Source organism: Apium graveolens, chromosome 4, assembly GCF_009905375.1.
Source record: "Apium graveolens cultivar Ventura chromosome 4, ASM990537v1, whole genome shotgun sequence".
Taxonomy (NCBI): Eukaryota; Viridiplantae; Streptophyta; class Magnoliopsida; order Apiales; family Apiaceae; genus Apium; species Apium graveolens.
The window spans coordinates 111,447,834-111,475,682 of NC_133650.1; the positions used below are offsets into that span (position 1 = coordinate 111,447,834).

The 27,849-nt window shown below is 40.1% G+C and overlaps 3 protein-coding genes across 3 annotated transcripts; all 3 read right to left on the bottom strand.

Annotated features, from left to right (window-relative positions):
- Window positions 1–8,412: 8,412 nt before the first annotated feature.
- LOC141719048 (patatin-like protein 1) lies at window positions 8,413–10,032 on the bottom strand. The gene is made up of 5 exons (XM_074521432.1): window positions 9,845–10,032; window positions 9,553–9,740; window positions 9,286–9,442; window positions 9,033–9,194; window positions 8,413–8,940 (listed from the first exon to the last, which is right to left on the bottom strand). The coding sequence occupies exons 1-5, from the start codon at window positions 10,001–10,003 to the stop codon at window positions 8,413–8,415; spliced, it is 1,194 nt and encodes a 397-aa protein (XP_074377533.1). The 5' UTR covers window positions 10,004–10,032.
- An 8,197-nt stretch (window positions 10,033–18,229) lies between these two features.
- Window positions 18,230–18,742, bottom strand: LOC141718865 (uncharacterized). Its single transcript, XM_074521241.1, has one exon. The coding sequence runs from the start codon at window positions 18,740–18,742 to the stop codon at window positions 18,230–18,232; it is 513 nt and encodes a 170-aa protein (XP_074377342.1).
- A 922-nt stretch (window positions 18,743–19,664) lies between these two features.
- Window positions 19,665–20,417, bottom strand: LOC141718866 (uncharacterized). Its single transcript, XM_074521242.1, has one exon. It carries the CDS (start codon window positions 20,415–20,417, stop codon window positions 19,665–19,667), a length of 753 nt encoding a protein of 250 aa, XP_074377343.1.
- Window positions 20,418–27,849: the final 7,432 nt, after the last annotated feature.

Consider the following 27,849-nt stretch of genomic DNA (forward strand, 5'->3'; position numbering starts at 1 on the left):
GAATAAAAAAGTGAAACAAAATTCAAGTTAAATAAAATTATTATTAAACTTGAAAGGTGTTACAACAACGATATCGTTTACAAGGGATTAATCTCAAATCAATTATCACAAATCTAGAATAAATTCAACATGAACTTTTTCTATTTTTGCAATAAAAAAGATCAAATGCTATAAGCGATTTGAGATTAAGTTCTAGGGATTTTGATCCGCTAGATTGTTACACAAGAACAAGATAAATAATTCTAGTGGTTTGGATTTAACTTTACAATCTAGAATTTTGATCTTGAATAAAGCAGATGAAAAATGAAATGATTTGCTTTTGTTTCTGCTGTGTTCTTGACTTGTGTGTTCTGTGTGTTATTAGAATGAATGTCTTCTGCTTCTTTTATCAAAACAGTCGAATGGAAATGAACTGCAATGACAATCCCTTGGCTCAGCAAGACAATCGGTAGAACTATCTTTAGAGCTAGCAAGACAATCAGAATGAGCTAGCAAGACTTTCGGTAGGATAATCAGATTGTTTTGGCTGAAAATAAATAGATTTAAATCCTATAATAATTCTGGTAAGACAATCCTTTTGAATTAGCATGACTTTCGGTATGACTATTGATTGTCATACTAATACAATCAGTTGTCTTGTTGAATTAAAACAGATTATTAAACCAATTTAAATTCTGAAACTTCTTAATATTAATTCAGAATTAATTAATCAATTAATTCAATTAATCAAATAAATTAATCTTTGAAGATATAATTTATTTTCTTAATTAAATTATATGACTTAATTAATTAATAGAGAATTAATACTAATCTTGAGCAGCATCCATTCTTCTGTATATCTTCTGAAAATGACTGAAATATATGAATCAATTCCACCACTTCAATGTTGACACTCGATGTACTGTCTGGTTCATAAGTGACTAACTTCCATGACGTTTCTTCATGCCTTGACCTTGATACTCTTGATTTTCTTCAGACTAAATCCTTGTAATTAATTGATACCCTGACGAGATCTCTGTCACTTGGTTAAATCTACAATCTTGATTTATATCACTGAGGCTTGATCAATTACTTGAGCTTCTTCCAGTGAATCTTCAAGTCTGTAGACGAACAATGTTTCTTAACCCTTTGACATATGTTACTTTGTGAGATCTCTTCGACGATAGATCCACTATTTACTTATTACATTCTTATTTGAGTTGAGTTAAATCCTCGAATAAACAAATAGGCTTAACATATGCCTTTCAAACTCTGATAGTCTCATATCGGCTTTGAATTTGTGTCTTTGGAGGTTCTTCGGTTTTGGTGGGCTTAGTTGGAGTTTCTGTTTCAGACATGATTGTGTTTGGATCTTAAACTGTTTGTGCGTTAACAGATAGGCTCTGATACCACTTGTTAGGTCACATACACACTGTAGAGGGGGTGAATACAGTGTATAGTACAATCAAATTGAACTTTAATAACTCAAGTAACAAAAAACAAACTTTATTGAAACAATAAATTCTGTTACAGTATAGAACTGTTCTCTCTCAGTGATGAACAAATATTACGAGAGCTGATAGGGTTACAATGAATAATCTTCTCGATTGTGATAACACTTATAGTGTAAACCCTATATCTGTGTTTATATACTACACAGTTACAAGATAATCGCTAATTGATATGGAATATAATTCTGCTTCCTAAAATATATCAATCAGATATCTTTTCTTCCAAATATTCTATTCTTCATAGAATTCCTTCTTCATGCATATCTCTTCTTATGTTTGTCTCGATCTTCTTTCATTTAACCAACTACCTTCCTTATCTGAACGTCCTTCAGTACTTAAGTTCTGATATCCATCTTCTGATGATTATCTCCTGATAATATAAGTACTGATATCCTTCAGTCCTGACTTTCAGTAAGTACTGATTTATCCTGTTTAAGTAAGATCTGAAAACTAAACATAAATCAAATTAGCCATGACATTATCAAATATATCTAACAACAATTTATATAACATTTCATAAATTAATTAAATCAAAAAAAATTAATACACATAAAAATATTAAAATTGTGCACTTAATTCACGAAAAACACATTTATTACAATAATTAACATACAAAATATCATCGATACACACTAATTTTTCGAATTAGTATATTCTTCCCACAAATACTCAATTAATGCATCTCTATCTCCAATATGTGTCTCTTTATTTTTTTTTAAATTTTTAATGAAATAATGTTTTCTCATTATTTTAAGTTTTATTTTGAAAATAAATTTTGTTAACTATTAATTATATTATGTTATTAATTATATAATTAAATAATAAAAAATCAATTTAAAATCTTATAAACTACAAATAACAAAATCATTATTTTACATTAAACCAAGTGATCCAAATTTCACTCCTGTTCACTGATCCAAATCTGTTGGAATGAAATTTTGGATAATGTGCCCTAAATTTAAATTTTTGGATCACCGTTGGATTTGCTCTTAGTCTCTATGTTCTTTTATTCATAATTTAATCTTGCATTATGGTATCTTTAAATATGTATTATGTGTACATGTAAATATTATCTTGGTTAAATTACATTTTAGTTATTCACCTTTGATGCATTTCGCAGAAGATGTTAATCAATGTTAAATGTTTTTAAGTTTTAACGGCAGCCCCTTATTTGCACAAATTTTTATAATTCAGCCATATAATCTGCAATATTAGTAACTTTAGTCACACAATTTATATTTTCGCAGATAGTTCAATCACACATATTATATTTTCATAAAATAATGTACTTTTAATTTAGGTCCACATGCCCACTTGTAAAAAGACATGAGAAAGCTCGACTCCTATAAATATGAGATTAAGGCCTTACTGATGAGAGGTTGGATAATTTAATATTAATAAAAAATTAATTTCTCTGTTTATGATTCTGAAAAGGATTATTACGTATTAAAATATATTAAATTAAACCGATAATCTAGGATCATCAGTTTATTTGAGCTCGAAACATTTTGTTACGTCATTAATTATTCTTGGCTCTGTTAAGTAAAATATACGACTATTGATTTACATTTTTGATTAATAAGAATCCAAAAGAAAATACGAGTATATTTTTTAATGACATTATTTTGTTATAAAAGATTATAATTTACACAGTAGGTTGATAGAGAACCCATAAGATGAAAACATGGACCTTTTAACTAAAGCTAATAATTGATTTAAGAAATTGCCCAATTTCATTAGTTTCGAAGATAAAACTTATGGTACTCCTCTTACAATAATATTAATTCCATCAATTTCGAGGATAAATTGACACTAATTTTTACAATGATATTCTGACTTTGACCGAACTCATATTTTCAGAAGTGAGAAGATTACAGTTATTTGATAAAATTATAGTAGTAGTAAAATTTATAATTACAAGCTGTCATTATATCGTGCACAAATTACCGAGGTTCAAGCCAATTCATCTTTCTTCGTTCTTCTTCAAGCCAATTGACGAAGGTGCACCAAGTATTGCTATTAGGCTCTTGGCTCGATTGCTCAATGCTTTAGATTCAGCAAAGGTTGTTTCGATTTAGTAACTGTAACAGCAAAGGTGATTTATTACTTGTTCAACACTTTATTGGCAGTCTTTAAAATATATGTCCAAACCAAAGTACTGTAATCTTGTTAGTATTGTAATAGCAAGTTTGACAACATCTTGTATTATCACTTGCTTCTATTATCTTCTATTATTTTGAAATAGAATATATAGTGCCTCAAATTCTCAACATTAGAAGAACGAGAGTCCTGCGCCAGCCAGTAGGCAATTGTGCTAGCAGAATGATATAAAGCAGAAAAAATGCACATTCTCCATTTAAGAGAGAACAATCTTACATTCAACCACTTATTGACTAACCCAAATGATGAAATCATTGAAATTTTTCTTCAAATATACTACAAAATGGTTGCTTGACGAAAATCAAATACTAGACCAAGAGGATCTCATACTCCGTTCAAAAACTAACCAGTGCACAATAGCTTCATTTCTAGAGATGCCAGCAAAACTTGGTACATCCATGTCATTACAATGTTCAATGCCAAACTCCAGAAAATTCAGTCAAGGGGACAAAGAAACAAAATCCAGTTTCATCAAACCATTCCACTAATCCTTGCCTGACTTGGAATGAGCAACAACCTGTTCATAAATCCGACCAGTCATCCCCGCCCATTCCGGGGGTACATCACAACTAGCCTCCAGCGCCTTGGTCTATCACGGCACAACATCCACTAGGAACAGATGCAGATGGGAGTTAGATCTTATCAATAAGCATAGAAGTTACAGTTTCCCAACAACTGTTCATGGACAATGCAAAAAACAACAAAAAAAACATGAAGCAAATTTCATAAACCAATAGGAAGTCTTACCAAATGTTTTGCCATTTAAGTAAACATCAGGATAGTGAATCCAGTAATTAGTGTTCCATCTTTTGGATAAAACGCATGCCTGTGCTGCGTATTTAACATCAGGAAGAAATGATAAATAGAATTAGAACATCATCATGTAAACTACTTAGCTGATCCTCCTCCTCCTCCACATTAACTTTCTTATCACGTTAGCTGATCTAAATACACATATAACATTATTTGCACCAAAAAAATAGTTTAAGTTCTTACGTTGAGCAACATATATATAATCTCTGCTGTAGAATCCAAATAAATTCAACCTTTAACTGGAATACCCTTAGTGAAACTCAATACTCAATAATGTTATTGTAAGGTGGTTATTGTAAAATATCTATGTACATGTTCAACTTATCTCAAGCAATTTTTTTTTGTTAAGTTTGGGAATTTTTGCAGCTTATTAAGCAAAATGTGATTCATAAAGAATGCATGTAGCTTCATAGATGCTGTACAACATCACTTGGAAGCTTTCAAATAGATGCACAATTTCAAGTGACAGGCAGGCTGATAGTACAAGGAAATATTCAACAATATGACAACTGAAGTAAGAATTATTTTTGAAAAAAGTACAAGGAAAATTAGAAGCTTATCAATACCGACTCAAAGCATTTCCTACTATGAGTATTATTTGATCGGAGATCTGTAGCAATTTATTGCTGGAAAAAAACACAAAACTGCTACTTCTTTAGTACATCTGAAACCATCAAAACCACAAAGTTATTTTGCGTACGAGAAAATCTCTTATTCGAGCAAATAAAGATGCTTTTTTTCTCTGCACTGTTCTTCTGTTAGTACCTTTTGATCTGTCAAATTGTTTTGAATTCTTCTGGTTCTTGGCTATTAATTTGGCCCGGGCTAGAGGAAAATTATTCGGTCTACTTTTGACATGGCCTCCTACCTTTCCCCTTGAATCATCTGCCTCTCGTGCATTATTGTCATTGACAATCGTATCATCATTTGTTTTGGTTAACTTGATTTCCCTTTTCTGCGCTTGAAACCGTTTTTGAGTAAGCTTTCGACTTTTTTCAGCTAACGTTCTTTCTTCCATGGCCACAGAAACTCGCCAATCAGCGATTGAGGTCTGCTCATGTGCTTCTTTTCTTAGTGCATCGTATTCTGTCTGAGTGAGATTGATTGTGCTATTGTCCGCGTGTGACTGACTGATGTGCTGAATTGCATTGGCAGATGATGCACCAAAAGCTTCTGACTCAATTTGTGTTGCTCTAAGAGTTAGTTCCAATGCTTGAAGAGTCTGTTTTTTCAGAAGGAATACTTGCTTAAGCCTAAATCTTTCTCTATGTTCTTCATCTGTTTCTGACTTGATTTTTTCCAATTCCTCACGTTGTTGATCCAATGACTGGCTTATTTGGTTGATCAATTCTGTGAGTTTGACTTCCTCCTCCTTTTTTGCCCGGATGCTAACAATGGCATTCTGAAGCTGAGATTTAAGCTCCAATATGTCATTTGCATCCTTGGTAGCTTTGTTCTTTTCGTATGAGAGGTCTGTATGGAGATTTTCAAGCTTGTCAATGAGCGGCCTAGAGTCTAACCATGACTGTGTTGCATCATCTTTAGCTTGCTTCAGCTCATTTTTCGTTGTTAGTAATTCTGCCATCTTGATTTCCAAGACATTAGTGATAGGATCAGGTGATTCCCTAGCTTTATTCTGATAATCATCCATTGTTTTGTTGAAATGCCACATTTGATATTTATATAATGTGAGGGTACCGAGTATCTTGTTCAGATTGCGCTACTGTCTAAAATGCCGCAGCTTGTCCTTGTTTTACTGTAAGGTCTGATGCGTTTAGGACAGTCCACATCCGTTTATTATAATATAGAGGTATATTTTGATTGTTTTATGCGAATAGGTGAATCTAAAGAAGGCTTTGTTCTTAACGGCATTCTTGTGAACATCTCTTATCTACTAATTTTATAAGAAGGTGAGGTACATAACAAGTAGTTTCCAGTTGTTTGGCCACAAACTTTTTCTCTGTTACCTCATACTCACCGATGCAATATCTGTATGAGACAGCACTATCCAGTACATTGTATATATTAACTTTTAAAGTAAAATAGCTCTAAATATATATAAAACTAATAGAATATAGATTTGCTGTTAATTACTGTGAAGTGGAATAACTTCCTCTCTTATTTCTTTCATTTATTAGAACGTAATAGATAAAAATGTCAGTTTTGAGAATCGAGAAGGATCTATTTTGCTAAAGCACTGTGACCTTCTCCTTGAAAATGCTAGTCCTTTAGTTAAAATTGGAAAATAGCTTCTTGGAATTTATTTTCCTATCTGTACTAGGATTTTAACTCGCCAAGTATCCAGATTCTCTTTCCTTGTCTGCACCAGAAAATTCCCTACATGTGCATGTATAGATGTATTCTTTACCATATGTCAATTTTTTATCCACTACTACATTTTGACACATCTATTAGTTGTTGTTGGCTCCTTCTATCTTCCTCATGGACTAACTTGGACCGAGCATTTACATTATCTAAATCCTCTTTTCCTGTGCATAACTCTTAGCTCTTGTTATTTCATCTTCAATCATGATTTCCCTTGATATAATATCAGGCGATGAAGCTCTTGAAATCTCTTTAAATAAAAGTCTCGCCTTTCCTGTGTTGCAAATCTTTGTTCTGTGGATGCAGAAACACGCCATTCTTGAAGAAATGTATTTTCAACAGCTTCCCTTGTCATTGCATCTAAATCTTCTTGAGTAAGTTGAACTGTGGTACTATCCCTCTCTGACTTGGCGATATTCTCAAGTGCTTCTGCAGCTGATGCCCTAAAACATTCTACTTCTAGTCTCAATGCTCTATGAGTTAGTTGCAACGCGTCACGAGTTTGCCTTCTAATCATAAGCATCTGTTTCAGTTCTTCCCTTTCATGACGTTTTTCATCACTTACTAATATGACCTCTGCCAATTCTTCCTGTGTTTCCTCTAAATCATCATTTATCTCATTGATCATTTTTGTGACATTGAGTTCTTCCTCTCTTTTGGACTTAGTACTCAGTTTAGTGGCTTCAAGTTGAGATTCGAGTTCTGAGATGATAGTACTAGACAATGCTGACCGTTTATTTGCAACTTCAACATCTGTTTCTATCTTCTTAAGCATGTGAATCAGATGCCTGCAGTCGGACCACATGTCTATGGCATCTTCTTTTGCTTGATTGAGGTCTTCCATTTTCTTGTTTAACTCTGCTATCCTGGCCCTCAATACTATGTCACTACTATTTTTTTTAACATGTGTTGCGTTATCTGAATACAGAGATATTCTGTGATGATTGCAGGACTCCATCTGCTCTTCCATACTGTTACGGTTACTATTATGTTATGCTTGCTCTTCTATGGTTTATATGGTGTAACTGTCTATATATGCTTGCCTTGCAATTTTGTCTGGCTCCATAGTAATATTAACAACTGTGGTGCAGAGTGAAAAGGATTGTGCTATATGTTTGGATTCATGGAAAAAAGACAGCGTTATTAGCGAGGGAGATTTATTCAAGTCCTTATATCTGAGATTTTCAAGTTAAAAGGCTGGCACAACACAAGAAGACACCGAATATACAGCTAATTGTATTAAACAGACAAACCGACCTGAGTGCAGAGCAGAAACTGGTACATATTTCGCCAATAATAGGGAGAAGTTTACTATGTATGCTGTTATCAAACTAACAGGTTGAATTTATCCACTTCTAATTGGGAAAGAGAAAGAATCTTTTTTTAGCTCGGTTCTTAATAATGTTTACTAAAGTGACAATATACCCTAAGATCAAATATCTGATTAAAATGAAAGCATGATGCTCAACTTTTAATTTTTCATAGAAAACAGGAAATTATGAAGAAAACATATGACTGGCCACCTAATTCAGTGCTCATTGTCTAAAATTAAACAACAGAAAAGTACAATAATCATCCAACTCAACTGCTATTTTGTTGACGAAAACAACAATCATCCCGTTGACTAATTAGCTATCCGGATCTTCCTTTCATCTGAAAGTAGCTTGGCAAAGCGGGTTAGAGCATCAGAATTAGTACCTTCTCCCACCACGGGCTCAAACGCTCCTGTATCAATATTCACCCTGGCGACTGACTTCTCCAACAGCTTCTTTCCTATGTCAGCAAGGGCCTCCATATTTGCTGTGGTTGCTATATCAACTGAGGTCGTATTCCCTATAAGATTATCATCCTGAATGCGTAGATAATTTTTCTCAGCTCCAAGGGCTTGAAATAGTGATGAAATTTGGATGTCGACCATGTCAGTGCTAGAAGCGCTATAAACATCAATCAAAGGCGTGGCACCCTTATCAAAAATCCAATTAATTGGACTCCATTGAGCCACCATGGTGGCAGTGTACTTGTCCTCAAACTTAGCTGTACCAGTGCCAAGTGATATTACTAATATCTTTGTAGTGTCCATCGGTTTGATATCCACATTCTCAATGTTTCCTTTCACGATTTCATTGAATATATGTGTTATAGCCACATGAGTCTGCAAGTGTTGTTTCAACAACGAAAAATATGTTTAAAGTTGTTTTAATGTTACAAATTTTACCAATAGGTTCTTGAGTACAGTAATATTACCGGATTGTTAGCAGCAACTCCACCATCAATGAGATTGTAGCTGCGCGTCTTTCCATCTTCATGTTTAGTCTCAAAGTAGTGTGCAGGTAAATACGTGGGAGCTGCAGATGTGGCTATGCAAACATCTGCTAGCAATGCGTTCTTGGATGTTTTTACTTTGGCCTGATAAAAAATTATTAATATTTTTAGCTCTGCATAAATTATTCACTGTCAAGCATACAAAAAATCTAGTATTATTGAGAGATTGGCATACATCGCTAGTAGAAAAGATCATCGGTTGAATCAGTTTGATGTCAAAAGTTGGAATGATCACATTTGTAAGAGTCTCGTTCATGGTGATGTTGCCTAATATATCCTTAATTGTCGATCTTAGGTACTTCCCGTCATACTTTGGCCCTGTAGCGGAGGCACTACAAGGTAAATCACAAAATTTGGTTCATCAGTAGATTAATATATGGCTTGACAGTCAACTTGGTTAGTTTAGCTTTCCCTCTTATCCATGAATATAATTAGTTGTTACCTGTCCTGTGGGAATATTTTGGGTCCATTTTGGAAATAGAACTTGTTAATGTCTTTGGCTGAAAACATAGGCTGCTTGTTATTATGTTGATCAGGAGCTGTGAGCATTGCGGTTACCAGGCCACCTGTGCTTGTACCAGATATCACATCAAAGTAGTCTGCAATTCTTGCATTTGGCCCATCCAGCTCCTAAACATATATAGGTAGACGATATATAAATAATCAAACCATAGTTTGATGTAAATACTAGACTACAATTGATGCAATATCATACAGCATGCACAAGAAGGAACCTGAAGCTTGGACTCGAGAAACGCGAGAATGGTTCCGGGGATGATGCCTCTAATTCCACCTCCATCAATGCTCAGCACTGTTACAATATTACCTTTCGTTTTAGTTGTTGGTTTATTTGCAAATCCAAGTGCAGTTGCTAATGCTTGTAAGAATTCCATTACAAAAACTCCTGTCTTGCCTCTTCATGCACTCTTTCATGTTTTATACTCTGAAAACCAAAGAGACAAACAAGTTAAATATTTGAATATTACTCCCTCCGTCCCAAATTATTTTTCCCATTTTGACTTTTTTGTACCGTTCATGATAAGCGATTGACATGATAAGCGATTGACTACTAATTTCCGTCTAATTTGTAAGATCAAACATAATCATGAGTGATTTTGTTGAATTCGTATTTATGTGTATTTTAATACAATAAAGTTTTTATATTTAATATTTATACGAAATTAAAGATATTAACAATCAAAATTATGCATTGACAAACGTGTACAACATAAAAAGGAAACGTTTTACATAAAGAGGAAACGTTTTTATGGACGGATGGAGTAATAATTAATATTAGGTACAGGTGCTAATTTTTGTTAGTCATTTTTAAGTGCTACTCCTTTTTGCTAGTCATTTTTAATTCTCTATACATGTATGTTTCGGCATGTGTCCTGTGTAAACAAGTTCTACTCCCACATGCATATCTTGATTGGATCAAACGTGGAAGTCCCGTATTCTCTTTTGGGAAGCAAAACAAATTTTCAATTTCTCTTTTTCATATTCTAAATAAGTTTATACCGGATGGCTTACAGATTTAACAATATTATCAAGAAATGTTAATCATATTCTAGGTCGAGTTGTTAGAATATTAGCCACGTTCCTAAAGTCTAATGCATGACTGAATTACCTTCTGCGAAGAACATGAAAGACTAGGCACTTTCCAAATTTAAATAATCCAGGGATAGGATTAGTTAAATTGTAGTTTAGTGCTTGTTAATATTAGCTGTAATTGCCTTCGTAAGCTGTACTTAGCCGCCCTATGTCATATGTGACTCTGCTTACATTCCATATAAGGTCAGCACGGTATCGTTTACTTTTTTGTAACAACTTCTTTTTTAACACCATTTATCAGTTTCTTATAAATCATGAACTAATTATTTAATCTAATTTGTTGGATCTACATTAACGAGCTTGTTCGCATTCGAAGATAATTTTACAAATAGCAAATATATACCTGTTAAAGACAACCGTCCTGCAGGTCCTGAACACAAAAATAAACTTAATCATCTCCAGACAAGAGCTTGAAGTAATATATGAAAGTTGAATGTGATATACATGCATGCATATGGTGCTCGAAAGGCTATACATTACTGCTGATGAAAGTTTTTCTGTATACATGTGTTACAGGCACCCGAGTGTGCATGGAACCTAGTTTCTACAAATAATAGTTAGTTATAGCTTGATTCATTATATATTGCAGCTCTGGTCAAACTAAATTACAGGATGGTTGCAGTACCATGTTACAGTTACTTCTTATCAGAAATCTTGTGTTATCAGAGTAAAGATATATCTCATGCTGATTTCAGGTCTCCGTTTGCTTTTCCGTAGATTACGCTATGGCCATGTTTGTTTAGGGGATTATCTGAATATAAGTGCCTACTATGTTTTCTAGACTTTGTGTTTGTCTCAGTTTAACTCGATCATTCTCTATTGGAAAAATAGAGTATTCTCTGTTGTGTAACTTGACAATGATTTGCAGAAGTCTACCATTCATGCTCTGATTTGAGCTTTGTTGAGCTAATTGATAGAATTCCAGCTGTACATTCCTCACCAGCTGTATATTCCTCCACAACAGATTCTCCACATCAGCACAACAACAATTCACCTTATACTTTGTCAAGTTGTAGATAGGATTAGACATCTTAATTATTCTGTATATATTAGCAATACTTAGTTACAAATTAGTTAGTTAGATTTCTATCGTTTTCAGCTTACTCTGCAAGACTCTCTCTCTCTGATGTAATTGTTTTGTATAGTTTTGGTTATCCATTAATGGAGTTACACACTTTCATCTTCATCACTTCTAAACTGCAACTCATAACATGGTATCAGAGTTAATCCGATCCGTTACTCGTCTTCATCTCACCCTCCTGCATCAAGTAAGATCGTTACATATTTTTCGTGATTCATAATTGTTTTGTTGTGATTGTCATTTCGTTACAAACTGTTTGATTGTTGAAAATCAGTTTTTCTTCGAATCAATTTTCTGTTTGAGATTGTTATTTGTTTTGTTTTTGATTCATCCTAAATCTCTCTAAATCTCTCATCGATTAAAACCTCTCTAAACACCTAAATCTCTCCAAACATCTAAATCTCTCTAAAAAAAATCATTGTAATCTCTTCAATTAAGCTTTTTCTTGATCTGAATCTCGAAAATCTCTTTCTCTAAGTTGTAATCTACTCTTGAATGCTTTAATCATGGCGACTCAAGATGAAAATCACACAGAATTAACATAAGATCCTTCCACTGTCTATTACTTGCATCCTTCTGATAATACCGGAATGAAGTTAGTCACTGTTGACGGAGGAATTTGTGAACAACAAAACTTGAGGTTCGTAGCCGAAAACAAGATCTGTGATGGCGGTTCTTCTTCGGAAACGTGAACAGTAACCAACGGATCCGATGAACAGTATTCGTCGGAAAATATGAACAGTGTTTGGTAGTGGTGATTATTGGGGGCTGAGATTGCTTAGGGTTAGTGGTGGCTCCTTTGCGCTCTCGCTTCTGACCCCTTACAATTTGCCTACGTACCCCTATTTATAGGGGATCAAGCCCACGTAGTTCTTGGGGAACAAGAAACCTAATGGGCTTAGATTTCTTATCCCGAGGCCCAGTAGGAAACCCACTGGAAACCGTCTTCTACTAGCTTTAGGAATGTCCGCCGATGAGGCCCAACCACAAAGGCCCAAGGCTCGTCCGTGGCTTCGAGACTTCACGGATGAGGCATCTTTTTGGCCAAGGATAACCCTCCGCTACCAGCTATTTCTTTAATCCGTGGACGCAGGTATAGCCGTGGTTCACCCCAAATGTTGGACGCATCCTTGTCCTCCGATAAGAAGCCCCTACCAGATTGCAGGACAAGTGATCCCAAGTTTTTGGGTGCAAAGTGCAGGATCCTCCGAAGTCTCCCAACGAGGACACCCGTTGACTACAGAGACAGAGCTCCCAAAGCACACACCAGATTTCACCCCACATCCCCAATGAGGACACCCATTGACTACAGGAGGAGGCCTTCAGTCCAGGCATACCCATGGAGGTCTCTGACCACGGACACCGCCTTTCCTGTAGATGTGCTACAGGAAGGAGTTCTTCAATAGAGTACCTGCATCAAATAGGTTAGTAATAATAATCTCCATCTTCCTTGAATCTTCCAAAGACTTCATCCAAGTAGCATGTCAAAGTTACATTATGTGGCAAGTAGAAGTTAAGGGCGCGCCCAACCATTTCTGTATGTTGGCGCCGCCTTGTGTCATCAGCCTTTGACCTCTTCTTTTGTCATTCTATATTATAGGGCGCGCCATAAATTATGCACCGTTAGGGCTTGCCCTAACTTTATCCAAGTAAAGCCAAGGTATGAATCTGTCAAAGTAATCATGTCTGAGTAATCCGTCCAAGAAGCCTTTCTCACTTAGGGCGCGCCCTAAGGCTCACCATGGGACAGAATTCAATCAAGGAATTCCTCACCCCCTCTTCAGTAATTGGGCGCGCCTCCCCACTACGTTTGAGGGCGCGCCTTTAAAGCATGGTAACCACAACTATCAATCAGCTATTCAGTCAATGTGGCGCGTTCTTAGGGCGCGCCTTCTTCTTTATGGAAATTCAATCTTATCTTTTCTTAGATTTTAGGCGTTTCTCCTTCGATTTTGCCTATTTTATCAATCTCAATCTGAATATTGTTTATACCAACTTTTGGGCATAACATATACCCCCAAATTCCATATGTCATTAAGAATGGGATTGGAATTCTTCTTTATCTTTAACAAAATATGTATAAACAATTTTCTAGTACTACTTACTGGGGCGCGCCCTAAACAGGGCTTGATCTGTTTAGAGTTCTTACTTTCGCGCATTCCGAATTTCAAATTGCCGTCAAACTTATGAGGCGCGCCTTCAAGAGGGCGCGTCCTAAAATTTGAAATGATTCAAAACGGTTTTTCTTATTCTTCGCGAATCGTGATTGACATGACAGATTTGACAGCTATCCTTTTTACCTATAAATACAGGTCACCGTCAGTCATTTTCATTTTTACTTTTACTCTCCCCTTTCTCTTTCCTCACCAAAAGCTTCAACTCCAGCGGCGAACTTTTGCTCAGATTCAGCCTTCTCTGTTACCATTCTCCCGATCTTTTCCAGTCAACTTCTTCTCCATTCGAAAAGGTACGAAAAGCTTCTTATATTTCTGAATTCCGTTAAGTAAATCACATTGCATGTCATATTACCTTTTCATCTCCCATTTTTGTTCTTGATAATATACATAAAATGATGTATGTATCTGTGTATTTATATGTATAACTCCGAATTTTGCTGTTTTAGATCCAAAATCATTGGGTCTAACTTTTAAATTTGTGTTTTTGAGAATTTCAATCGTTACCTACAATCTGCACATGACCATCTGTGCCTTTAGAATTTACCAGCAACTTAGGACGTGCCCTATCTTTAGCTTCTAATAATTTGCACATGTCCATAACAAGGCGCGCCTGTTTGTAATAAAACACATCCTCACGAACATGCTAGGATTTTCTTTATGGTGCGCCTTCTCATGAGAAGGCTCGTCTTTTGTGATAGGATAATTTTAATCCTACCCCCTTTATTAGAGCATGGTATCTTTTCAATACCCTCCTTTCACTGCTCTTTAGTTTTCCTTCTTCCTAATTTATGAACTGGGCGCGCCTTCAATCTTTCTTTTGGTTTTCTTGACAGCTGGAAGACGAGGGCGCGTCCTCTCCACTTACTTCGATCCCCAGCCTCCAAACGCTCATCATACCCCTAAATTTCTGAATCGGGTGGCGCGTCTTGTTCAAGACTCCAAAAAGGGTACCTTGATGGCAGACTCTTCAGACAGTTTTTCCACGGACAATATCCCTTTATCTCGTAGACATGGAAAGCAGAAACTGGTGCAAAAGGATAGATCCCCAGCCCCACTTAGGACAGAACTGGACGATGATGACTGATTCGAAAGTTTGAATGCCGATAGGTATAGGGGTGTTGAGAGGGGTGTCAACGTAGGTGCTGGACCTTCCAAAGTTTCCTACAGGGCTGTTTTTCCAAGCCCATCTCCTCAACAAACACAGGGCGCACCTACTTCTCCTAATTCTGAAGGCGCGCCTGAAGAAAAAGCATCGCCGCTTCGTGATGAAGCAGATTTCTTTGATGAGGATTCCTTCCAGTTCTCTACCTCTCCTAAACCTTCTCCAATCCCCTTCTGACACTGGGAAGTTTCTAAACAGCGAATTAGACTTTGATTGGGATGATTTCGAGCCATGCAATGAAGCTGTGAAGAAACGTTTCAGGATGGAGCATGGGAAGCTTTTCTGCGTGGGCCTGTCCTCAGCTTGTTCAGATGAGCAACTGGGATGGCTCATGGAATTTTATGACATGGAAGGTATATGGGCGCGCCCTTTAAGCATGATGCGGCCTCATATATTCAACTATGGGAGGAACTTCAAAATCCCTAGAATGGTGATCAGCCCCAAGCTGGTATCTTTGGGTATAGGCGCGCCCTTACATCCCTACCTTAGGGAAGTGATAGAACTCTATGACGTGGCTCCACTCCAACTTTCTCCCAACAGCTACAAGTTTATTCTGGCTCTGTTCATCCTCTATACGGACTTGGGTTTCCCCCAGCCTTCAATGGCTGAAGTCACTTATTTTTTCAACCTAAGAAATCCTGACCATGGGTACTACTACTTGGTTGTAGACAAGCAGCACAACAAGAAGGGTTTTTCCTCTGGCAAGCTTAGCCATGAAAAAGGCTGGAAGGAAAACATCTTTTACTTGTATGACCTTCCCAGATTAAGGATAAGATTCAACAAGTCACCAAGTAAGGGCGCACCCTTTCTTTCTTTTCCTTGCATTATTTCTATGTTCTTTCTTCCTTTTCACATCTTTATACTTTTTCAGACAGACCAATGACCAAACCACTTAAGGGCGAGCCCAAAAAACGAGCTGAAGCCCTTCTTAGAGTGGCTGCTGACAGGTGGAACTTAAAAACCTTAGTCACCCGGACCAACTTGATGCGAGTAGGAATCCTTTCTGACCAAGTAGGAACAAAGTGAAAATATGTAAAATTTAGGAAATGTGCTCCTGTTTCTTGCGTCATTGACCTAGATAGTGAAGAAGTGGCTGAAGAAGAAGAAGAAGAGGCAGAAGACAGCTCTTTTCAAGGCCAAGATCCTTCAGGTTCAACCATTGCACAGTCTAGAGGCGCGCCTTTCTATAATTGGCGCGTCCTAGCTTTTTTTTTTAGCTTTTGTATTTGCATACTAGATATAAATCCTTGTTAATGTGGTCAATCTTTCCGCCCCTTAGGGCACGCCCTTTCACTCTAGGCGTAGCACTTTATACATGTTTATCAATGTTATCTTTATCAATTGCCTTTATTTATTACTCTGTTCAACAAATCTAACTGTCACTTTCAATTAACATGTTCTATATTTTATGCAGAAATGGCTCCTCCAAGAATCCTCAAATCCTTTGGGGCGCGCCCTGGTGACAAACCCAAGCCTAAGCCAAAGAAAGATGCTCCTGCAGCACAGGCATCCATCCCCACTCCAACTCCTATCCCTCAAACAACTCCTGTCCTGAAAAGGCCCGTGATTGACCTCACAGATAAACAGGGCACGCCCAAGAGGCAAAGAGCAGAGGGTGCACCGTCTGGCTCATCTGCTGCTTTGAACGCTCTTGGCCCCATGGGTCCCTTCACGTTTCAGATGTAGAAGTGGAACAGTGGCAAGCCATGGATTTGGGAGATGCCGCTCGTGCCTCTATAAAGGCATCTTGCCAATTGTTCATCCACTCCACCCGAGTGGTGGACAAGCTTCTTGAAGAGGGGGCGCGCCTAGAGAGGCTGCAGAGTGATAATAACATTATGAGGAACACCCTCAAAAATAAAGACTTTCTGCATGCCAAGGACATTAAAGCTAAGGACTCTGAAATCTCTTTTCTCAAGGATGAGGTGGCCAATCTTACTTCTCAGCTAGAGATTGCCAACAAAAAGGCTACCTCTCTCCACACTGAGCTTGGTGGAGCCAACTTGAGGATTGAGTACCTTGAGGAGCAACAGAAAATGGGCTGGCCTGATGAGAAGAGGGAAATGGCTGATGAAGCATTTGCCAATGGTTTTCACTTCTACAGGGTTGGTTTTGTGGCCAACGACCCTGATTATACTTTCGAGAAGTTTGGGGAAGAGACATTTGCTGAGATGGTGGAATTTAAGAAGGAGCGTGCTGCTGAAATCAAGGCAAGGAGGATAGAACTTGGGTTGGAGGAGGAAGAAGGTGAGGGCGCGCCACGAGAGGAAGTCCCCAAGGACGCGCCTGAAGCTGATCCCACTGTTCCTCTTCAAACTATTCCTCCAACAGACCAGTCTCAGGACTTCTGAGGAGCCAACCCTCTTTTGATGCTGTGCAAAGTTGTACGACTTATTTTTCTGCTACTCTTTTACTTTTGCATCATGACATTTCGTATGGCTCAATGTTAATTTTTATCTTTTCCCGTATGCATAAAAATTTGTTAAGGCACTTTGATTTTTCCTTGGCCATTTTATGTTTCCATGAATTATGTAACTATAGGGCGCGTCTTTTAACATATTTTCGGGTGTTTTTCATTTTATGTGATCTCAAAATTGTCCCCTTTCTCGTAACATTTTAGCAATGAGGGCACGCCTTATTTCTTTTGTAAATAACACATACTGTTTCTTATCAGTAATACCTTTACGATATTTTACTCAAGTGTCAGTCCAAGGGCGTCCCTTAAAATGCAGGACTCTTACCTTAGCTCATTTGGCTAGCCATATGCATACTATGTTATAAATCAACAGTTATTCGATAGGGCTCGCCTTTGCTATTTTTCAAATGAAAATTTTTCATGTCAAGCAGATAAAGCAATTTAAAGTAACTTTTTCCTTTTATTGATAATGCGCTCTAGTGTATAAATTACAACAGTCCCATGGCTATTATGCTCTATGGGGAAATTATTTGAAAATTTTCTTCCTTCTGCTAGTTCCAAAGTTTGCAGTCACATGTACTACCCCCCTAGGCTAGGAGGAATTTATTTGCTACTAGTCTATTACATATGAATTAAGCAAAAAAATAAGGGGGACACAGCCACACCCTACTTTTAATACTTCCGTAAATGTTCTGCATTCCACGCTCGAGGAATAAGTTTACCATCCAGATCTTTCAAGCGATAGGTTCCCTTCCAAAGTATAGCTTTGACCTTGTACGGTCCTTCCCAATTAGCTCCAAGCACCCTATGCTGAGCTATCTTAGTGTTAGGCATGACCTTTCGCAACACAAGATCTCCAACCTTGAACGACACGGACTTTACCTTTTTATTGAAATACCTTGCGATTCTCTGCTGATATGCAGCAAGCTTTAATTGAGAGTTCGTTCGGGCTTCGTCTAACAAATCCAAGTGAAGCCTCTGGTTAACTTCTGCATCTTCCTCAACAAACACGTCTCTCTGGAGAAATCCAGCTCCTACATCCACGGGAACCATGGCTTCATACCCATAAGTCAGCAGAAAGGGGGTTTCTCCTGTGGTCGATCTAGGGGTCGTATTGTAAGACCAAAGGACCATGGGCATCTCCTCTGGCCAGTCTCCTTTTTTCTCTTCTAACTTTGCCTTCATGGTATGTTTTATGATCTTGTTTATGGCTTACGTCTGACCATTACTCTGCGGATGATAAACTGCGGCAAAGTCCTTTTTGATTTTCAAGTCCTCACAAAGATTCATTAACTCTTTACTATCAAACTGCTTCCCATTGTTCGAGATGAGTTTATAGGGGATACCGAACCTACATACTATGGAATTGAAAATAAAATCCCTTATCTTCTTTGCCATGATCGTGGCTAGTGGCATAGCCTCTGCCCATTTGGTAAAGTAGTCCACAGCTACCACGGCGTACTTCACCCCCCCATTTGCTTTGGGCAACTCTCCAATGAGATCAATTCCCCACATGGCAAAAGGCCAAGGACTTGCCAATGAGGTAATGGTAGATGCCGGGGCGTTGGAATAGTTGGCAAATCGCTGGCAACGATCACAAGCCCGGACAAAATTGAAGGCATCTTCTCTCATAGTTGGCCAGTAGTATCCTTGTCTGAGTACTTTTAATGCCAAGGAACCACCCCCCGAGTGATTGCCACAAATCCCTTCGTGCACCTCTCTGAGAATATAATTTCCCTCTTCCATATCCACACAACGTAACAGTGGCTGGTTAAATCCTCTCTTGTATAATACTCCATCATATTCGACATACTTTGCATCCTGGTACCGAATGCGTCGAGCCTGTAGTTCGTCTGCTGGTACAGCTCCTGTCTGAATATAGTTATAAATGGGGGTCATCCAGATTTCTCGTGGGACTTCTTGCATCTGAAACACCTCTACCTCCGGAATACTTGGGATTTCCTGGATTCCCAAAGGGATTTGTCCAAGTTGAACGATGTCCATCTGTGACCCCACTTGGCCAAAGCATCCGCATTACTATTTTCTTCTCGCGTGACACTTTCTAGCCTGGTACTTAAAAAAAATTTCAATAGGCGTTACGCACATCTCACTCCGTCAGAGGTCCCCGGGCCTGGAAACCTCCGTTGACCTGGTTCACAACTAATTTGGAATCGCTCCGGACTATTAGATTCATGGCCCCCACCTCCAGAGCTAGTTTCAGACCGTTGATCAAAGCTTCGTACTCAGCATCATTGTTAGTAGCATAAAACTTAAAATGGATAGCACTCATCAAACAGTGCCCTTCCGGAGTGACTAAGACAATCCCGGCACCTGATCCATTATTGTTCACGGCCCCATCTACATGTAATATCCACCAAGGGTGCGGTAGTTCCTGCCTCTTTTCATCATGAGAACTTCCTTGCGAGGTAGGTTCCGCCAACACTATGGCCTTGTCATCAACTTCTGCATCGAACTCAAGTATGAAATCAGCCAGCGCTTGTCCCTTAATTGCAGTGCAAGGACAATACTCCAAATCGAATTGTCCTAGCTCTACTGCCCATTTTAACATTCTCCATGACGATTCAGGTTTATGTAGAATATGCCGAAGTGGATAAGCGGTGCGAACTTCTATTCGGTGAGCCTGAAAGTATGGTCTTAACTTTCTTGCCGCAAGAATGAGAGCGTACACCAGTTTTTCCATATTGGTATACCTGGTTTCCGCATCCAACAACCTTTTACTCACATAGTATACGGGCCACTGGTGGCTTTCTTCTTCCTTTACCAACACCGCGCTGACGGAGTACTTAGACACCGCCAAGTAAGGAATCAATGTTTCTCCGTCTTCTGGCTTGGCCAACATCGGAGTATTTCCCAACTGCTCTTTGATTTTCAAAAAAGCCTCTTCACACTCAGGGGTCCACTGAAAATCCTTCCACCTTCCTTCGATTGCCTTGAAGAATTCTTTGCACCTATCTGATGACTTTGAGACAAATCGATTTAGGGCCACAATCCTTCCTGTCAGGTTCTATACTTGTTTGACGCTGGTGGGAGATTTCATGTCTAGCAGAGCTTTGATTTTCGCCGGGTTAGCCTCAATCCCCCGGTGGTTGACCATGAATCCTAAGAATTTCCCTGACTCCACACCGAACACACACTTCTGCGGGTTTAGCTTCATCTTATATTGTCTCAGAATATGGAACATTTCAGCTAAGTAGGCGATGTGGTCTTCCACCCTTTTAGACTTTACGAGCATATCATGCACATATACTTCCCTCGTCTTCCCAATCTGCTTCTTGAACATTTTGTTTACCAATCTTTGATAAGTGGCACCGGCGTTGATCAGACCAAATGGTATTCCGATATAGCAATAGAGCCCTCTATCGGTAATAAAAGAGGTGTGCTCCTGGTCAGGCTCATAGATAAGAATTTGGTCATACCCGGAGTATGCGTCCATGAAGCTGAGCAAGGCATGTCCTGCTGTGGCGTCGACCAACTGATCGATTCTTGGTAGGGGAAAACTATCTTTCGGGCACGCCTTATTCAGATCGGTGAAGTCCACGCATGTTCTCCATTTACCGTTGGGCGTTTTTACTAACACCGGGTTTGCTAGCCACTCTGGGTAGAAGGATTCTCGAATTAGTCTGACGTCCAGGAGTCTCTCTACTTCCTCTGCTAGGGCTATAGCTCTCTCTCTCCGCTTACAGCCCTGCATTTTTGTCGAACCCCTTTATGCTTGGGGTTGATATTCAATCGGTGGCACATTATCTCTGGATCAATTCCTACCATATCAGAATGGCTCCATGCAAATACATCAAGGTTCACCAAGAGAAATATTGAAAGACCCTCCTTCAACCTTGGTGCCAACTGAGATCCTATTCTCAAAACTTTACTCGGATCTTTTTATCAACAGGGATTGCAATTGTATCTTCTGCTGGCCCCATCTTCTCCCTCGGCATTGGTATTCGGGGATCTAGGTCAGGCGAATTATGGATTTCATTGTCTTGTAGAGAAGGCGCATCCCCTTTAGGAGGAGCGTCGACTTCTTTAGAAGGCGTGCCCTACATATCAGGGGCATCAACTTCCTTGGTATGTTTTGCAGGTAAGGGCGCTCCTTCAAGGAGAAGGGCATCTACCTCACACTTGTCCTGTTCGAGGCTTTGCAAGACATCAAATCTTCCTTCTAAATGTTCCCCATTGAAATCTGTTAGGACTATGGTGTCCGATACCTCATATTCTTCCAACATCTCAATTCTGATTGTGTCTTCCAAGTACAATATTGTTGGGGGCAGCCCGGAGGGATGTTCATCTTCTTGCTCAACATAATAGTGGACTCAGATTTCTTCGATTGGTTGCTCAATGCTCTTTTCTTGATCTTCATCCGAAGTATCTTCGGCGTGGGAGTCTTTTCTAAAGCCTCTCATAGCTTGCCTGTAGCACTCCCGAAAGTCATACTGAGAACCCTTTATACTTCTCACCCCATTTGGCGTTGGAAATTTGATGGTTAGGTGGTGGATTGAAGTGATAACGCTCATCTCCCGCAGAAAAGGTCGTCCCAGCAACACGTTGTGGGATGATTCATGATTCAGGACCTTAAACTCGAACATCTTTGTTACCGACAGTGGGCTTTCCCCCAAAGTACATGGCAGCTGAATCGATCCCATGACTCTAGCTCCTCCGCCAGAAAAACCATAGACCCACGAGTCTTCCCCCAACATTTCCCGATCAGGTAGTCCCATCTTCTTGAAAGTGCTGTAGTAGAGGATATTTTCCGAGCTTCCATTATCCACGAAAGCTCTATGGACATTTTTGGTTCCGATCTGGATGGAAATAACCAGCGCATCATTGTGGGGATGATGTACCCATCGGGCATCTGCTTCTCTGAAGGTGATATCCATGGACTCGCCCTTAAATACTTTGGGCGGTCGAGTTTCCACCCTATGAATGTCTGTGAGAGGCCTGAACCGGGCTTCCCTAGCGTATCTTGCCAAGGCTCGGTTACTGCATTCCATCCCTGTATCTCCCCCGTAGATTGTTCGGATACTGCCATCCCTGACATATTTATTTTCCTCCAGGGTATCAATGTTCGACCCGCGCGGGGCTCGCCTTTCTTCTTCCTTTGCTCTGTCATCCTTGTGCTTCCTTACTTCCTTGACTACCCATTCACCAAGGTATCCTTCCTTGATAAACGCTTCGATTTCATCTTTTAAATGTCAGCACTCATGCGTGTTATGTCCAGATGATTCATGATATTCGCAATACTTTTTCTTGTCTTTGCTTTTCCATGATTATAAGGCTTCAGGTTTTCTAAATTGCCCTCTATTTTTGTTTACTTCGAAGTATGATCGATAGATGCGGCCAAGGGCGTCTACCGGCTTGTTCTGTAGTCATAGTTTGAGGGAGGACTCCATCCCCTCCTCGTGCTCGCGGTATTCACCCGGTCTGGGCTTCGACTGCTCCTTCTGTACCTTGGGCTTGGAGACCTATCCCTCTTTCTTGCTTTGCTTCTCTTACTTGAGTGTCAAGTCGGTTGCACCTCTGTCAGAGATTGTTCTATAGCTTTAAATGATTCTACCAAATCAAAGACATCTGCTAGAGTAGCCGGGTCTTTCCCTTGTAAGTGCTTCCAAAAGTCCGAGCCAACCCTTAATCCTGCGATCAAGAAGCTTTTCAGGGCTTCGTCTGATGCTCCCCTCACGCTGGTAGATTAAGCGTTGAACCTTTTGAAGTACGATGTCAAGCTTTCATTTTCCCTTTGCCTAACATTGGCAAGAGTTGTGACAGAGGGCGCGTATCTCACTGCGGCTTGGAACTTGGTTAAGAACAGAGTTTTCATCTGATCCCATGAGGTGATCACTCCTGGACTGAGCTTTTGAAACCACTGCTGGGCACTTTCTCTAAAGGTTGCTGCCAAGAGACGGCATCGAGCCAAGTCCGGGACTTGGTACACATCCATCTCTATATTAAAACGACCCAGGAATTCCACCGGATCTGAGTTTTCGTGGAAACGAAGATCGCTAGTAGTGTTGCGATACCCGACCGACAACTGTGCCTCTCTTACCGCCACCGAGAATGGGGAAGGGATTTCAGCTGTGGTCGTCACTCTGCCTTCCAGGTGGTTAAGTAGCCTTTTTAGATCTCCCACATTGAAAGTTCCCACGCCTGGAATGGTCTGCATTTGAGGCTGCGGACCTTGGGGTTGTAATGGAGGTACCTCCACTTGATTCCCCCGGGGAGGGGCTTGCTGCTGGTTCGTGTTTTGGGCGTCTTCGGGTATCACAATTACTTCGGGATTCCGTCCTTGATTTCTCCCTTGATTTTCTTCTTGACCCTGGCCGCGGCCTCGAGCCGTACCGCGATCATAGTTTTCTACGTCTCTGTGATCATCATGTTCCGCATAGTCATAGCTGTCTGCTCGATTATTCCAACGGGAATCAAGGTGATCGCGGTAATTGTCGTGACGGTATCCCTCTAAGTATCTACCTCGGCCTGCTCCAACGATCGTTTCCATACCCACGCCCATATCGATCCAGCGATCTGCGGGGATGAGCTCTCTCATGATCGCGGTGCCGCTCCCGATTTTCCTGGGAATTCAGGGGCACACGCGTTGGATCGCGGTACCGCTCCCGATTTTCCTGGGAATTCAGGGGCACACGCGTTGTATCATGGGGTGTCACATCTCCACGATCAGCTTCTTTCTGCCATTCAAGTAACAACATTCTTAAATCATCATCGCCCAAGCGGATCCCCAAGCGATCTTTCAAAGCTGCGAAGCCCCGTTGTTGATTCTCCAGCATCGACTCTGCCTGTCGGCGTTTCTCGAGACTACGGTCAGACCGGTGCAGATGGATAGCTCTTTGGTTATCCGCCCGCAGAATTTCCCGACCATCAGCATCTTCTTCCACTAGCTCGATGATTGGGGACATGTCATTGGAATAGTCCAGGCGCCACAGAGTTATCGACACACGCCCTCCTTCGGTGCAGCCATGGCCGGCTGTGGCATCCCTATCAGTCATGGGTGCTTTTCCAGGTACGTGAGTTGCATGTCTGCGGCGAAGACCCCTCCTGGCCTTGCGTCGCTCCATGGTGCTCAACTTTGAATCGAAACCATTCAAAGCATCGCCCATGCGATACAGTTGTTCCAACAAGTCGGCGTTGCTGATGAGTACAGGCGGCTGTCCCCCAACGTCCGGCGTAGGACGATCAGTCATTGGTGGAATGTAGGGTTCATATTCATAGCCATGATCAGAATCTTCTTCAGAACTTCCATCATAAAAACTTCCATCACGATATTGAGACATCCTTCCTCCCAGATGCAGATCTTGATTAGCCCCCTCCTTCTAGCGCCAATTTGTTTATGGAGGAATTTGGGAACAACAAAACTTGAGGTTCGTAGCCGAAAACAAGATCTGTGATGGCGGTTCTTCGTCGGAAACGTTAACAGTAATCGACAGATCCGATGAACAGTATTCATCGGAAAAGATGAACAGTGTTTGGTAGTGGTGATTATTGGGGGCTGAGATTGCTTAGGATTAGTGGTGGCTCCTTTGCGCTCTCGCTTCTGACCCCTTACAATTTGCCTACGTACCTTTATTTATAGGGGATCAAGCCCACGTAGTTCTTGGGGAACAAGAAACCTAATGGGCTTAGATTTCTTATCCCGAGGCCCAGTAGGAAACCCACTGGAAACCGTCTTCTACTATCTTTAGGAATATCCGCCGATGAGGCCCAACCACAAAGGCCCAAGGCTCGTCCGCGGCTTCGAGACTTCACGGATGAGGCATCTCCCTGGCCATGGATAACCCTCCGCTACCAGCTGTTTCTCTAATCCGTGGACGCAGGTATAGCCGTGGTTCACCCCAAATGTTGGACGCATCCTTGTCCCCCGATAAGGAGCCCCTACCAGATTGCAGGACAAGTGATCCCAAGCTTTTGGGTGCAAAGTACAGGATACTCCGAAGTCTCCCAACGAGGACACCCGTTGACTACAGAGACAGAGCTCCCAAAGCACACACCAGATTTCACCCCACATCCCCAATGAGGACACCCATTGACTACAGGAGGAGGCCTTCAGTCCAGGCATACCCCTAGAGATCTCTGACCACGGAGACCGCCTTTCCTGTAGATGTGCTACAGGAAGGAGTTCTTCAATAGAGTACCTGCATCAAATAGGTTAGTAATAATAATCTTCATCTTCCTTGAATCTTCCAAAGAGTTCATCCAAGTAGCATGTCAAAGTTACATTATGTGCCAAGTAGAAGTTAAGGGTGCGCCCAACCATTTCTGTATGTTGGCGCCGCCTTGTGTCATCAGCCTTTGACCTCTTCTTTTGTCATTCTATATTATAGGGCGCGCCGTAAATTATGCACCGTTAGGGCTTGCCCTAACTTTATCCAAGTAAAGCCAAGGTATGAATATGTCAAAGTAATCATGTCTAAGTAATCCGTCCAAGGAGCCTTTCTCACTTAGGGCGCGCCCTAAGGCTCACCATGGGACAAAATTTAATCAAGGAATTCCTCACCCCCTCTTCAGTAATTGGGCGCGCCTTTAAAGCATGGTAACCACAACTGTCAATCAGCTATTCAGTCAATGGGGAGCGTTCTTGAGGCGCGCCTTCTTCTTTATGGAAAGTCAATCTTATCTTTTCCTAGATTTTAGGCGTTTCTCCTTCGATTTTGCTTATTTTATCAATCTCAATCTGAATATTGTTTATACCAACTTTTGGGCATAACAACTACCCCTAAATTCCATATGTCATTAAGAATGGGATTGAAATTCTTCTTTATCTTTAACAAAATCTGTATAAACAATTTTCTAGTACTACTTACTGGGGCGCGCCCTAAACAGGGCTTGATCTGTTTAGAGTTCTTACTTTCACGCATTCCGAATTTCAAACTGCCGTCAAACTTATGAGGCGCGCCTTCAAGAGGACGCGTCCTAAAATTTGAAATGATTCAAAAAGGTTTTCCTTTTTCTTCGGGAATCGTGATTGACATGACAGATTTGACAGCTGTCCTTTTTACCTATAAATACAGGTCATCGTCAGTCATTTTCATTTTTACTTTTACTCTCCCCTTTCTCTTTCCCCAGCGGCGAACTTTTGCTCAGAACCAGCCTTCTCTATTACCATTCTCCCGATCTTTTCCAGTCAACTTCTTCTCCATTCGAAAAGGTACGAAAAGCTTCTTATATTTTTGAATTCCGTTAAGTAAATCACATTGCATGTCATATTGCCTTTTCATCTCCCATTTCTGTTCTTGATAATATACATAAAATGATGTATGTATCTGTGTATTCATATGTAGAACTCCGAATTTTGCTGTTTTAGATCTAAAATCATTGGGTCTAACTTTTAAATTTGTGTTTTTGAAAATTTCAATCGTTACCTACAATCTGCACATGACCATCTGTGCCTTTAGAATTTACCAGTAACTTAGGACGCGCCCTATCTTTAGCTTCTTATAATATGCACATGTCCATAACAAGGCACGCCTGTTTGTAATAAAACACATCCTTACGAATAGGCTAAGATTTTCTTTATGGCGCGCCTTCTCATGAGAAGGCTCGTCATTTGTGATAGGATAATTTTAATCCCACCCCCTTTATTAGAGCATGGTATCTTTTCAATACCCTCCTTTCACAACTCTTTAGTTTTCCTTCTTCCTAATTTCTGAACTGGGCGCGCCTTCAATCTTTCTTTTGGTTTTCTTGACAGCTGGAAGACGAGGGCACGTCCTCTCCTTTTCACCTTTTCAAGAATTTTCTCATAAATTTGGGAATCTATTCGCCTACAAACACTTACTTCGATCCTCAGCCTCCAAACGCTCACCATACCCCTAAATTTCCGAATCGGGTGGCGCGCTTTGTTCAAGACTCCAAAAAGGGTACCTTGATGGCAGACTCTTCAGACAGTTCTTCCACGGACAACATCCCTTTATCTCGTAGACATGGAAAGTGGAAACTGTTGCAAAAGGATAGATCCCCAACCCCACTTAGGACAGAACTGGACGATGATGACTGGTTCGAAAGTTTGAATGCCGACAGTTATAGGGGTGTTGAGAGGGGTGTCAACGTAGGTGCTGGACCTTCCAAAGTTTCCTACAGGGCTGTTTCTCCAAGCCCATCTCCTCAACAAACACAGGGCGCACCTACTTCTCCTATTTCTAAGGGCGCGCCTGAAGAAAAAGCATCGCCGCTTCGTGATGAAGCAAATTTCTTTGATGAGGATTCCTTCCAGTTCTCTACCTCTCCTGAACCTTCTCAAATTCCCTTCCGACACTGGGAAGTTTCTGACA

Bases quoted from the DNA above. Each gene is read 5' to 3' on its own strand.
- LOC141719048 (XM_074521432.1), bottom strand. From the start codon at position 10,003: ATGGAATTCTTACAAGCATTAGCAACTGCACTTGGATTTGCAAATAAA. The intron at 9,443-9,552 runs GTAACAACTAAT...TTTACCTTGTAG, and splicing joins AAAATATTCCCACAGGACAG to TGCCTCCGCTACAGGGCCAA. The intron at 8,941-9,032 runs GTAATATTACTG...CAACACTTGCAG, and splicing joins GAGTTGCTGCTAACAATCCG to ACTCATGTGGCTATAACACA.
- LOC141718865 (XM_074521241.1), bottom strand. From the start codon at position 18,742: ATGAAGGCAAAGTTAGAAGAGAAAAAAGGAGACTGGCCAGAGGAGATG.
- LOC141718866 (XM_074521242.1), bottom strand. From the start codon at position 20,417: ATGTTGGCCAAGCCAGAAGACGGAGAAACATTGATTCCTTACTTGGCG.